Source organism: Taudactylus pleione, unplaced genomic scaffold, assembly GCF_031769625.1.
Source record: "Taudactylus pleione unplaced genomic scaffold, aTauple2 ptg000070l, whole genome shotgun sequence".
Taxonomy (NCBI): domain Eukaryota; kingdom Metazoa; phylum Chordata; class Amphibia; order Anura; family Myobatrachidae; genus Taudactylus; species Taudactylus pleione.
In genome coordinates, this window is record NW_028284472.1 from 18,754,188 (window position 1) to 18,768,820 (window position 14,633).

The following is a 14,633-nucleotide window of genomic DNA, read 5'->3' on the forward strand; positions in this document are numbered from 1 at the left end:
CGCCAGAGGAAGGTAAGCAGGAGATATCTGTGATACTAGTGTATGGGGACAGCGGACCATTCCACCAGAGGAAGGTAAGCAGGAGATATCGGTGATACTAGTGTATGGGGACAGCAGGCCATTCCACCAGAGAAAGATAAGCAGGAGATATCTGCGATACTAGTGTATGAGGACAGCGGGCCATTCCGCCAGAGGAAGGTAAGCAGGAGATATCTGTGATACTAGTGTATGGGGACAGCGGGCCATTCCACCAGAGGAAGGTAAGCAGGAGATATCTGTGATACTAGTGTATGGGGACAGCAGGCCATTCCACCAGAGAAAGATAAGCAGGAGATATCGGCGATACTAGTGTATGAGGACAGCGGGCCATTCCGCCAGACGAAGGTAAGCAGGAGATATCTGTGATACTAGTGTATGGAGACAGCGGGCTATTCCACCAGAGGAAGGTAAGCAGGAGATATCTGTGATACTATTCCTTGGGAAAGTGGGCCATTCCACCAGAGGAAGGTAAGCAGGAGATATCTGTGATACTAGTGTATGAGGACAGCGGGCCAATCCACCAGAGGAAGGTAACCAGGAGATATCTGTGATACTAGTGTATGGGGACAGCGGGCCACTCCACAAGAGAAAGATAAGCAGGAGATATCTGCGATACCAGTGTATGGGGACAGCGGGCCATTCCGCCAGAGGAAGGTAAGCAGGAGATATCTGTGATACTAGTGTATGGGGACAGCGGGCCATTCTGCCAGAGGAAGGTAAGCAGGAGATATCGGTGATACTAGTGTATGAGGACAGCGGGCCATTCCACCAGAGGAAGGTAAGCAGGAGATATCTGTGATACTAGTGTATGGGGACAGCAGGCCATTTCAGAAGAGAAAGATAAGCAGGAGATATCTGCGATACTAGTGTATGAGGACAACGGGCCATTCCGCCAGAGGAAGGTAAGCAGGAGATATCTGTGATACTAGTGTATGGGGACAGCGGGCCACTCCACCAGAAAAAGATAAGCAGGAGATATCTGCGATACCAGTGTATGGGGGCAGCGGGCCATTCCGCCAGAGGAAGGTAAGCAGGAGATATCTGTGATACTAGTGAATGGGGACAGCGGGCCATTCCACCAGAGGAAGGTAAGCAGGAGATATCGGTGATACTAGTGTATGAGGACAGCCGGCCATTCCACCATAGGAAGGTAAGTAGGAGATATCTGTGATACTAGTGCATGGGGACATCGGACCATTCCACCAGAGGAAGGTAAGCAGGAGATATCTGTGATACTATTTACTAGTGTATGAGGAAAGCAGGCCATTCCACCAGAGGAAGGTAAGTAGGAGATATCTGTGATACTAGTGTATGGGGACAGCGGGCCATTCCACCAGAGGAAGGTAAGTAGGAGATATCTGTGATACTAGTGTATGGGGACAGCGGGCCATTCCGCCAGGGGAAGGTAAGCAGGAGATATCTGTGATACTAGTGTATGGGGACAGCGGGCCATTCCACCAGGGGAAGGTAAGCAGGAGATATCTGTGATACTAGTGTATGGGGACAGCGGGCCATTCCACCAGAGGAAGGTAAGCAGGAGATATCTGTGATACTAGTGTATGGGGACAGCGGGCCATTCCACCAGAGGAAGAAAAGTAGGAGATATCTGTGATACTAGTGTATAGGGACAGTGGGCCATTCCACGAGAGGAAGGTAAGTAGGAGATATCTGTGATACTAGTGTATGGGGACAGCAGGCCATTCCACCAGAGGAAGGTAAGCAGGAGATATCTGTGATACTAGTGCATGGGGACAGCGGGCCATTCCACCAGAGGAAGGTAAGTAGGAGATATCTGTGATACTAGTGTACTAGTGTATGTGGACAGCTGGCCATTCCGGGAAAGAAAGGTAAGTAGTAGATATCTGTGATACTAGTGTACTAATGTATGGGGACAGCGGGCCATTCCGGGAGAGAAAGGTAAGCAGTAGATATCTGTGATACTAGTGTATGGGGACAGCGGGCCATTCCACCAGTGGAAGGTAAGCAGGAGATATCTGTGATACTAGTGTATGGGGACAGCGGGCCATTCCACCAGAGAAAGGTAAGCAGGAGATATCTGTGATACTAGTGCATGGGGACAGCGGGCCATTCCACCAGAGGAAGGTAAGTAGGAGATATCTGTGATACTAGTGTACTAGTGTATGTGGACAGCGGGCGATTCCGGGAAAGCAAGGTAAGCAGTAGATACCTGTGATACTAGTGCATGGGGTCAGCGGGCCATTCCACCAGAGGAAGGTAAGCAGGAGATATTGGTGATACTAGTGTATGAGGACAGCGGGCCATTCCACCAGAGGAAGGTAAGTAGGAGATATCTGTGATACTAGTGCATGGGGACAGCGGGCCATTCCACCAGAGGAGGGTAAGCAGGAGATATCTGTGATACTAGTGTATGAGGAAAGCGGGCCATTCCACCAGAGGAAGGTAAGTAGGAGATATCTGTGATACTAGTGTATGGGGACAGCGGGCCATTCCACCAGAGGAAGGTAAGCAGGAGATATCTGTGATACTAATGTATGGGGACAGCGGGCCATTCCACCAGTGGAAGGTAAGCAGGAGATATCTGTGATACTAGTGTATGGGGACAGCGGGCCATTCCGCCAGAGGAAGGTAAGTAGGAGATATCTGTGATACTAGTGTATGGGGACAGCGGGCCATTCCGCCAGAGGAAGGTAAGCAGGAGATATCTGTGATACTAATGTATGGGGACAGCGGGCCATTCCACCAGTGGAAGGTAAGCAGGAGATATCTGTGATACTAGTGTATGGGGACAGCGGGCCATTCCACCAGAGGAAGGTAAGCAGGAGATATCTGTGATACTAGTGTATGGGGACAGTGGGCCATTCCACCAGAGAAAGGTAAGCAGGAGATATCTGTGATACTAGTGTACGGGTACAGTGGGCCATTCCACCAGAGGAAGGTAAGCAGGAGATATCTGTGATACTAGTGTATGGGGACAGCGGGCCATTCCACCAGAGAAAGGTAAGCAGGAGATATCTGTGATACTAGTGTACTAATGTATGGGGACAGCGGGCCATTCCGGGAGAGAAAGGTAACCAGTAGATATCTGTGATACCAGTGTATGTCGACAGCGGGCCATTCCACAAGAGGAAGGTAAGTAGGAGATATCTGTGATACTAGTGTACTAGTGTATGGGGACAGCGGGCGATTCCGGGAGAGAGAGGTAAGCTGTAGATATCTGTGATACTAGTGCATGGGGACAGCGGGCCATTCCACCAGAGGAAGGTAAGCAGGAGATATCTGTGATACTAGTGTATGAGGACAGCGGGCCATTCCACCAGAGGAAGGTAAGTAGGAGATATCTGTGATACTAGTTTATGAGGACAGCGGGCCATTCCACCAGAGGAAGGTAAGTAGGAGATATCTGTGATATTAGTATGTGGGGACAGCAGGCCATTCCACCAGAGGAAGGTAAGTAAGAGATATCTGTGATACTAGTGTATGAGGATAGCGGGCCATTCCACCAGAGGAAGGTAAGTAGGAGATACCTGTAATACTAGTGTATGGGGACAGCGGGCCATTCCACCAGAGGAAGGTAAGTAGGAGATATCTGTGATACTAGTGTATGGGGACAGCGGGCCACTCCACCAGAGGAAGGTAAGCAGGAGATATCTGTGATACTAGTGTATGAGGACAGCGGGCCATTCCACCAGAGGAAGGTAAGTAGGAAATATCTGTGATACTAGTGTATGGGGACAGCGGGCCATTCCACCAGAGGAAGGTAAATAGGAGATATCTGTGATACTAGTGTATGGGGACAGCCGGCCATTCCGCCAGAGGAAGGTAAGTAGGAGATATCTGTGATACTAGTGTATGAGTACAGCGGGCCATTCCACCAGAGGAAGGTAAGTAGGAGATATCTGTGATACTAGTGTATGGGGACAGCGGGCCACTCCACCAGAGGAAGTTAAGTAGGAGATATCTGTGATACTAGTGTATGGGGACAGCGGGCCACTCCACCAGAGGAAGTTAAGTAGGAGATATCTGTGATACTAGTGTATGGGGACAGCGGGCCACTCCACCAGAGGAAGGTAAGTAGGAGATATCTGTGATACTAGTGTATGGGGACAGCGGGCCATTCCACCAGAGGAAGGTGAGTAGGAGATATCTGTGATACTAGTGTATGGGAACAGCGGGCCATTCCGCCAGAGGAAGGTGAGTAGGAGATATCTGTATCTCCTGCTTTACCCTCTTGATGAATGGCCTGATAACTTAATTTTTACAATTGCAGGTGAAGATGTAGATTGTCACCTGCTTTGGTAAAAATGAAGTGATGATGAATAGGCCCCTGGGAGTGTCTGGACTGGACTATTCTTTTTTAAGTAATGTAGTTGCATATAGATGACAGAGCCTGAACCAGAGGAGGATGCAGTGCCGATGTCTGTGCAGTTGGACAATGTTTTCTGTACTGCGCATGCGTCTGAGTTGCACCACGCATGTGCTGCAACGGTTTACAGATGGCGGCCGTATTGAGTATTTGAACACAGAGTGATTGACAGTCAGTATTAGTTTATGGGAGATAATGGGGGGTGGCTAGTCAAACGCGGGCAATGTCACGAGCGTTTTGTGGGTGTGACGCAGCCAGTCCCGGTGTCTTTGTATGCAGCATCACTGGTCTGGGCGGCTCACTTCCGACAGACATTGTGAGCAGCCATAGGTTTGCACAGAAGTTCAATGTGCGGCCGGTGTTTAACCGATGGTGCGTCTTTGTACGCAAGTGACGGGTTAGAGACACAGACAGTGGCGGTCTTTCTACACATTACAGCCAGAGGAGGATTTTACCTAGGGGCTGCAGCCGCCCCAGTAAAAATCTGCCACCACCAGTGCGCCCATAGTGAGTGCAGTGGCTTCTATCTGCTAATCACATGCTGGACCCCAATGGGAAGCCTTTCTGCCAGCCGTAATGGGCTTCTAGGGGCTGCATCCGATGCAGTCTGTAGAAGCCAGTGCGTGTGCGTCTGTCGGTCTTTTTTTCCCCCCCTTCACTGACTGAGGCTTTTGCGCTTGCGCAAGCCTGCTCTTTATTCCCTTCCCTAACGGTGCTGCAATGCAGTGGGCAGCGGTGCGGACCGAGCAGCCGGAGGTGCTGGCTGCCCCCCATAAGAGCACAGGTAAGAGGCGCCACTGATTACCGCCGTTTCAGTATTAGGATAAATGCTAAGTAGCACTGCGTATAAAGACGCTCACCTCTGAATTAGGACCGCGGATACTATTTACTTTATTATACTGTCTTTACTTATTATTTTGGCTTATTTGATATACTGTATGTACAATATATTCATTCTAACTGATTTGCCTAAATGGATGGATATGGCCTGGATGTTAGAAATTGAATATTATAGTTAGGTCAGTAGTTGCGGAAGTGGGGATAAGACCGGCGACATATGACGCCTAAGTAAAAACATGGGGCTGATCACATTCCATCGGGACAATTCAATTAGCTGCAAGGTTCTTCCCAGGGAATCTTGTTGGTTTCAGCTCGCACCAGAAGTGCCGGCAGTAACAAGCGTGATGTCCATGCCGCAACAGCCAGGAATCTGCCGCTGCAGTTCCAGTGCGGTTTGACATGACCTTGTAGTAACTGAATCACCCCTCATGTCCCAGTTTCTGTACCAGCAGACGCAGTTTAGTGTCCGCCACATGGGACTTCACATTAAAATGGACGACCACCATAAACAGTTAACAGTGCATGAAAGGTACAGAGACAGAACTACAGGGGTCTATTTACTAAGCAGTGTTAGGAGACAGAGGGCCTGATTCAGAGCCGGACGCTCTGATAAGAGCGCTCGCTCTGAATCAGGGCCATCCTACCTATTATTGGAGCGGCCTCCTGGCCGCTCGCATAGCTGTGGGTGACCACCCACAGCTTATGCGAGCGGCCAAAAAGATGGTCGCGATGGTCAAGACCATTGCGACCATCGGGCTTGCGACAAGACCCTGCAGTAGGGTCTCGCTGCCGAAAGCCCAGGAGTGCTTTTGGCTCTATCAGAGCCAAAAGCACTCCCACTGTCAGTGGGGCCGGACCCAGACGTTAGGCGTTCCCATGGGAACGCCTCCGTCTGGGCAGCCACGCCCCCGGCACGCCCACCAAAGGGGGCGTGCTGTCACTCACCATCGACAGCGCGCCCCCTTTGGTGCGAGACCCATAGCTCCCTCCGTCGTGCGCATGCGCACAAGGACAACATCGACCCGCTTGCGAGCGCTCAGTGCTCGCGAGCGGGTCTGAATCAGGTCCAGAGTGAAAAGTGATAAGGTGCCAGCCAATCAGCTCCTAACTGTCATCTCACAGGCTGTGTTTGAAAAATGACAGTTGGGAGCTGATTGGCTGGCACCTTCTCACTTTTCACTTTGTCTCCTAACACTGCTTAGTAACTAGACCCCTTAATACACAATGGTCCTGATTCAGTAAGGATCACGGCTGCGATTATGCACGCAGTCTAACTGCGGTGATATGCTAAGCCTCTGCGATCGCTATGCCGTCGCAGCACAACATAAGGACGCCCACCTTACCTTACACACATCCGTAATCCTTAGCAAGTCTGCGAAACCATCGGTAACATGGAGTACCATCGCAGCCTCACGCACACTTGCACAAGGTCTGACCTTAGTCAGGAATTGCTAACTTCATCGCATGCAGTGAAAGCCCAAGCTGCGTAGGGCATCGCAATGGCTAATTTATGCATGCCCCTACAACGGCGTTCAAGCGCACTGGCACACCTGCATTTCACCGACCACCCCCCCGTCACCTCCTCTAAACGGAACTTCCTGTCAATCAGTCTGCGATGGGTCTGTGTAGTCACTGCGATTGCAGACCCGATCGCAGTGGCCGGTTCGTGCACGCGCACTGCGATGCATACGCATGTGCAGACCGCAACAATCTGCCGATTGCGTGTGCAAACGCAGTTGCGATCCTTGCTGAATCAGGCCCAATATACACAGCCACCTATGTTAGCTGTATCTGCAGAAAGTCCCCCTCTCATTTGCAGTCCGGCTTCCTTATGTCTGTGAGAATTATGATGTAGCCTGGTCTGGGCCTGATTTAGAGGTGTACTCAGTTACGGCTGCGGCTGCCTCTTTTTATGAAGCCGCGGCGGCAATAATATGCCAATGCTCGTTTCAGCCTTCCCTTTGTGTACTAGCGTGCGCCAGAATGTGCGAGTGCTGAGACTCCCAGTGTTAGCGCCTGTGCCCACTGTAACACCGTCAATGGTTCTGGACAATCCACCTTCAGCGCATCATTGTGTCTCCATCTGAACATGGCCTCAGTGGCTGCATCGCTGTGTCTGACGTGCCCCTGATGCCCCCATAACACGCCCAAGTGGCAGATCTTTTTGTACTTCAAGCCACCTCCCAGTCACCGTCCGGGAACGCCCATGGTTTTCTCTCGCCATCTCTGATACCAGCGCTCCCGTACGCAACAGTCCAGTGTGCGTACACTCAGGGTAATGCATGCGCCGTAGGGGTTTTCAGGACATTCCGCACATGCGCAGTTGCAAATAATCGGTTAACTAGGTGAACATCGGCATTACGCGCAGTCAGCGTTTACCCCTGAATAAGGGGCCTCTGTGCGCTGCAGTAGTTTCCTGTACCTGCTTCCAGCACTTCTCCCTGTCCAGCAGCTCCATGGTGCCTTCATCACCTGATAGCTGGGGAAACAAACAGCAAATGTCAGGAAATGTCCCTGATCAGGGGACGACCACAGCTAGCATCATGGCGGCCAGATCCCAGGTCTATGTGTAACTGTAAATACATATATTTAAATGCTGATTAGATCAATTATATTTTGTTGATAGTTTGCCTCCCCCACAGCTTCTGTAGCATACAAACGCCAGTTTGTCATCTGAGCCTCCTGTGCACCTCTAGCATTCCATCAGTTTGGTGTAGTACATACGGTATAGCCAAAATTAGTACCCTGACAAAGTATTTTTAAAATTTCCGCTATTTGGGCACACTGCGTGCAGTGCCAGCCTACACATACATGGGGGAGGGGAGGGGAGGGAATTGCCAGCCTACACATATGGGGAGGGGGGGCAGTGCCAGCCTACACACACACATGGGGGAGGGGGGGCATTGCTAGCCTGCACACACATGGGGAGGGTGGGTAGTGCTAGTGCCAGCCTACACAAACAAGGAGGAGGGGGGTAGTGCCAGCCAACACACACACGGGGGAAAGGAGGGGGCCAGTGCCAGCCTATACACACATGGGGGAGGGGGGCAGTGCCAGCCTACACACACACACACAAAGGAGGGGAGGCAATGCCAGCCTACACATACACGGGAGAGTGGGGGCAGTGCCATCCAACACACACACATGGGGGAGCAGTACCAACCTACACACAAAGGGGAGGGTGGGGGCAGTGCCAGTCTACACACATGGAGGAGGGGGACAGTGCCAGCCTACACACATGGAGGAGGAGGGCAGTGCCAGCCTACACACACAGAGGAGGGGGGGCAATGCCAGTCTACACACACACGGAGTAGGGGGGGCAGTGCCATCCAACATACACACACCGGGGACAGTGCCAGCCTACACACACGGGGCAGATGCCAACTTACACAAACACACACACTGGGGGCAGGGCCAGTCTATACACACTGGGGCCAGTGCCAGCTTACACACACACACTGGGCAGTGCCAGCCTACACACACAGGAGGCAGTGATAGCCCATGGAGCCGCTGCGGGTAAAACCGCAGATACTCCGGGACCAGGCACTTCTACTCCAGTCTTTCTTCCGAGCTCTCAGTAGCCTCCTCACTGTCACTCTCCCCACTACAGCTGCTCTCTATAGCATCCAATCCGAGTTAAAGCTGCACTGAGCTGCCCACAGCCAGGCCGTGGAGCTGCTTTCCAACTGTTTCTGTTTCATCCATGTGCATGGTCCCTAGCAGCCTGTCCTCCCCGCAGCTAGCAAACTGAGCAGCACCTGCCTGACGTGCCGCTCTACCTGCTTGTCCTTGATCCCAGTCACATCCGCGTCCCACCCCCATCGCATTTGGGCTCGCACATGTGCTGTCCGGATTCACGACGGGACAGTGGGGAATCCGGACATTTTGTGTAATGCTGGCCATACATGGTAAGATTTTCTGTCCAACCATCCAACTAGTTGGTTGGAATGAAAATCTGGTAACGTATGGGAGTAACTGATGATCAGCAATTTGTGGCCACTGAACCCGCTCCTTAGCCCCCCCCCCCCCCCCCCCGATAAATACACACTGAAATGAAACAATAAATAAAGGAAAATTTCTTACCTGAATCCACGCCGCCGTCCGCACGTCAGTCCTCCCGGGCTGGCGCACTCTGCATTATGGGAGAGATGTCATGACGTCTCTCCTATTACCCACTGCAGGAGCCGGAAGCTGGCAGTGATGTGTGTGCAGCAGCAGCCAATGAGAGTCTGTCTGACTCTCATTGGCTGCTGTTTAACACACACATCGCCACCAGCGCTGGCGGTGATGTGTGTGCAGTAGCAGCAGCAGCAGTCAATGAGAGTCGTCTGACTCTCATTGGCTGCTGGTTAACACACACATCACCGCTGGCGGTGATGTGCGCGCAGCAGCCAATGAGAGTCTGTCTGACCTCATTGGCTGCTGATTCACACACACATCGCTGACGCTCGGTAGTGATGTGTGTGCAGAAGCAGCAGCCAATGAGAGTTGTCTGACTCTCATTGGCTGCTGGTCAACACACACATCGCCGCCAGCGCTGGCGGCGATGTGTGTGTCAGCACAGCCTGAGCCCGTCTGCCACCCTGCTCCTGGCGCTATTGGGCAAGCGCTCAGGGGGAGGGAAGGGGCTCAGCTGTGCAGCACAGGACTGGCGCTGGAAGCCTAGCGCCGGTCCCGTGTAAATGTGTAGCACTGACCACACACACTGTGGTCGGCACTACACTGGCTAACTAGAGCGGGCCAGTATCGTGGCCGGTGGTGCGCCAACCGCGCCGCCGGTCCCATGGCGCTCCAGGGCACGTGCCCCGCTGGTCCTGCCCTAGTTACACCACTGTGTAAGCTATGAAGTAAATAGCAAATCAAAGGGAAACCTAAAAAAAAAAACATTGATGCCTCAGGAAATCCAAGGACATCCATGTAAAGATGTAGCCTACACCTGTCCACATGGGATGAGGACACTTTTCTAATTATTGTGTATTACTACAGCAGATACTGTGAAAAATCTTACAGCAGAAACAGTAATATCACATCTCAGAGCAATACGACATTGTATGTGACAGGTGTATGCAACATGTGGCCCTTCAGCTGCTGTGGAATTACACATCCCAACATGCCCTGTCACAGTTTTCACATGTCCTAACAGCAAATCTGTGGCACGGTAAGCTGGGATGTGTAGTTCCACAGTAGCTGGATAGCAGCATGTTGTCTGCTGTTGGAGTATGTGATGGGTTGTTGCCAGACAGGAGCCCCCGATATGGATAACAACAAAAGTGAAGTTTATCCAGTAAAGAAAGATCTGAAGGGGTCCTTACGTTAGCAATAGGGTTTTGTCTAAATGTCATCACATGAACAATGGCTCAACAAATAAATATGATAGCGCCTCCGATGGCTTTTTCTGCGTCTGCTGTGCACCATCAGCTTCTGTAATGCATCACTCCTTTCTAAGTGCAATACACACTACAGCCATGGCCAAAAGTTTTGGGAATGACACAAGTATTGGTTTTCACAAAGTTTGCTGCTTCAGTGGTTTTAGACCTGTTTGTCAGATGTTACTATGGTATACTGAAGTAACATTACAAGCATTTCATAAGTGTCAAAGGCTTTTATTTACAATTACATTAAGTTTATGCAAAGAGTCAATATTTGCAGTGTTGACCCTTCTTTTTCAAGACCTCTGCAATTCGCCCTGGCATGCTGTCACTCAGATTCTGGGCCACATACTGACTGATGGCCGCCCATTCTTGCCTGCTTGGAGATGTCAGAATTTGTGGGTTTTTGTTTGTCCACCCGCCCCTTGAGGATTGACCACAAGTTCTCAATGGGATTAAGGTCTGGGGAGTTTCCTGACCCTGGACCCAAAATTTCGTCATTTTGTTCCCCGAGCCACTTTTCCCTTATGGCAAGGTGCTCCATCATGCTGGAAAAGGCATTGTTCCTCACCAAACTGTTCTTGGATGGTTGGGAGAAGTTGCTCTTGGAGGATGTTTTGGTAGCATTCTTTATTCATGGATGTGCTCTTAGGCAGAATTGTGGGTGATCCCACTCTCTTGGCTGAGAAGCAACCCCACACATGAATGGTCTCAGGATGCTTTACTGTTGGCATGACACAGGACAAAGACTTTCGGAGGACGGCCTGGTGTCAAGAAGGGCAGCAAAGAAGCCACTTTCCAGGAAAATCAGGGACAGACTGATATTTTGCAAAAGGTACAGGGATTGGACTGCTGAGGACTGGGGTAAAGTTATTTTCTCTGATGAATCCCCTTTCAGATTGTTTAGGGCATCTGGAAAAAACATCAGTCCTGTGTCACGCCAACAGTAAAAGTGTCCTGAGACCATTCATGTGTGCAGACACAATTACCGCAGCAGAAGGAAGTGCTGCGCATTCGCTGCTTTTACGGATGTAACGGCGCATGCGCAGCACTGATTACAGCTGCGGTAAGTTAGAGCAGGTAGGGAAAATTATCTATTTCCCAAAAAGCTGTCATCGCAAAAATGACAGCTTTTCGGAATAGATAGTTATAGGGAGGAGGAATGATGGATTCCTCCAGTAATTAGGTAGAACTCCATGCAAGCTCTAAACCTAATTACCTCCAGAGAATTTTTAGTTATGAGGAATAGGCCCCTGAAGCCGCAAACTTGGTCAAAACCAATACTTGTGTCATTCTCAAAACTTTTGGCCATGGCTGTACATTGCAAAAATACAAGCTTATGGGGGGAAAGGTACTAAGCTCTGGAAAGTGATAAATTAGAAGGGATGAATTACCAGCCGCTCAGCTCCTAACTGCCATGTTACAGGCTGTGTTTGCAAAATGACAGTTAGGAGCTGATTGGTTGGTAGTTTATCACTATAAATGTATCACTTTCCAGAGCTTAGTACATCTGCTCCTATATGTGTTTTGACCCATCAGCACATTCAGACTCATACGATTCTGGATTTGTTTTTGTCTTTTCCCCATACATGGGATGGAGTGTTGTTTCTGCTGTTTTAATATTATTGAAGTCTGAAGGCGAATGTGTATTTTGCAAACAAAACAGATGTTTAAAGACATGTGGGTAAGTGTATGTGACGTGTGTCTGGCACAACCTGGGCACATATTGTTGGAAAGGATATGTGCACAGGTGTTTATATTGCAGAGTTGTTCAGCACACACCAGTAGATGATTCCAATTACGAACATCCCTTGTATTTAACTAGTGGTGTTGGTTTATTGATAAGTAGTAGGTACAGCCGTACTCACTGTTACATGCACAGTGTTGATGAAGCAGAGCGGGGTTTCATACACCTCACCAGCCGGTAAGTGTATGACACTTGCGGCTAGCAGTGCAGGATGCTGGTACAGCATTTAATGCAAGTATTACACTGGGTCTCTCACGATCTATCAGGTCTCCCATCAGGTCACCCTACACAGTGCCATAACGGTGCCCGCGCAAGCACAGTACTACCTACGGTGGCCATCTTTGTGTAGGGAATGAAGCCTCCCTGGAGGGACACTAAGATGGAGTCGGCCTAGTAGCTCACTCCTCTTTCTGGATGACCACGCATCTTGCAATATCTGCAACTTTGTTAATTACCCAATTGCATTTTTTATTTAAGTAAATGTCTTTTATGCCTGCAATTTGGGGTCCTGCCAACTATGCATCAGCCCCATTATTCTATTAAGATTCTATATGAGAGAGTATTGTCGTCCCCCCCCCTCCATTTTTTAAATAGGGACATAAGATAATGCACTTGAAAAGGGGCCATGGCTTCATGGGGAAGGGCAAGGGAAGAGATAGGGGAGGCCAGGAGATGCTGTGGATAAAAGAAGAGGAAGCTACAAGTGAGAATGATAATAAACAGGAAAATTGACAGGCCCAAACAGCGCCCCTTGCCCTGCGGTGCCCTGTGCCATGGCACTGGCCGCACTACCCTAGTTACGGCCCTGATGCTAAGTATAAGCCAGCTTTATATACACCTAGAACACGGGGGATCTCTCCTGTGTGACTGGTCCTGGCGGCGGAAGAACGCACTGTATCTGAGTCATTTTACCTGGACATGTGGTTTCTGTGCCAGCCAGTCACTGGTCTTCTTCAGGGAAATGGCAGAGAGTGCTGCTGGACGTGATGGCATAATCCTCTGTGGCGTCCTGACTGTTACTCCCTGTGGAATAATGTAAGATCAGAAATAATGAAAAGAGATAGGAAGGCGGCATCAAAATACTATTCTACCGTGACTTTTATAGGTAACTACACTGAGAAATGAGTTTGCTAAATTGAAATCGTCATCATAGAGGGTGGACGTAGTTAGCATTGAGATGCCAACATATGGTAATTCCACAGGGCAGGTGGTGTTTCCTTCCAGCACCTGCGATCCGAGTGCTGCGTCCCACAATGCAGCATTGGATGGTCGCAATGGCCGCAGTATTCGCCCATCTGAGTAAGCTGAATGGGCAACGGAATTATTCCGCTGGGGTCAGGCAGTCTGCATTGGGGTGTTTACACAAAATCACTTTTGACTATAACGTTTTAAGAAATTTACAAAGAAAATGTGGGTTATGTGAAAGTGGATAGGAGTGGGTGGTATTATGTAGTGCTGGGCGTCTACTTTTTACTGCCACGATTGCCGTGCGCATGCATTCATTAGCATATTTTTGCAGCGGATGGTGCGTGGGTCCGCACACTTGCGTTCCTTGCTGAATCAGGCTCTGAGTGCACATCGCCAATAGAAAGCGCTATCAAAATACGGCTGAAAATAACATACTGTAGAAAAGGATTACATGACAGGTGTGACAAAGGCCCTCTAAATTCTTACTCAGGCCTTTCAGCTCACAACGGTACTGTCTATCTAACAGCCCTGGGACAATTAGAGATGAGCGAACCCACCGGAACTTAGCAGATAGGAGGCAGATACGAGTTGGCTCGGGTTTTCCCGCCTGACTCGGATCTGAAAACGAGGCAAAACGTCATCATCCTGCTGTCACATTTTCACGGGATTTGGATTCTATAAAGGTTCAGCGATCGCCGCCATTTTTCATTCCGGCTGTGGAGAGTGCAGAGGAAGGGAGCTGGGAGCTGTGCTGCTGTTGTGCATAATTGTGATTTGTGAGGTTGTGCTGGGAGCTGTGCTGCGCTGCTGTTGTGCATAATAGGTTGTCCTGTACATAGGGGCTGGCTGTTGTCCTGTCCATAGGGGCTGGCTGTTGTCCATAGGGGCTGGCTGACTGTTGTCCATAGGGACTGGCTGGCTGTTGTCCATTGGGGCTGGCTGTTGTCCTGTCCATAGGGGCTGGCTGACTGTTGTCCATAGGGACTGGCTGGCTGTTTTCCATAGGGGCTGGCTGTTGTCCTGTCCATAGGGGCTGGCTGGCTGTTGTCCATAAGGGCTGGCTGTTTGAGGTTGTCCTGTCCATTGGGGCTGGCTGGCTGTTCTG

At 50.2% G+C, this 14,633-nt stretch overlaps 1 protein-coding gene across 2 annotated transcripts in view; it reads right to left on the minus strand.

The window, feature by feature from the left end:
* Positions 1–14,633, minus strand: part of FAM228B (family with sequence similarity 228 member B) — a 41,135-nt gene that overhangs the window by 17,817 nt on the left and 8,685 nt on the right. For both annotated transcript variants that reach the window (XM_088467375.1, XM_088467374.1), the window contains exons 2-3: positions 13,253–13,363; positions 7,647–7,703 (exon numbers count right to left, since the gene is read on the minus strand). In XM_088467375.1, the coding sequence (XP_088323501.1) occupies positions 7,647–7,703; positions 13,253–13,333 (138 nt within the window). In that variant the 5' untranslated portion in view covers positions 13,334–13,363. The remainder of the gene's footprint in view (positions 1–7,646; positions 7,704–13,252; positions 13,364–14,633) is intronic.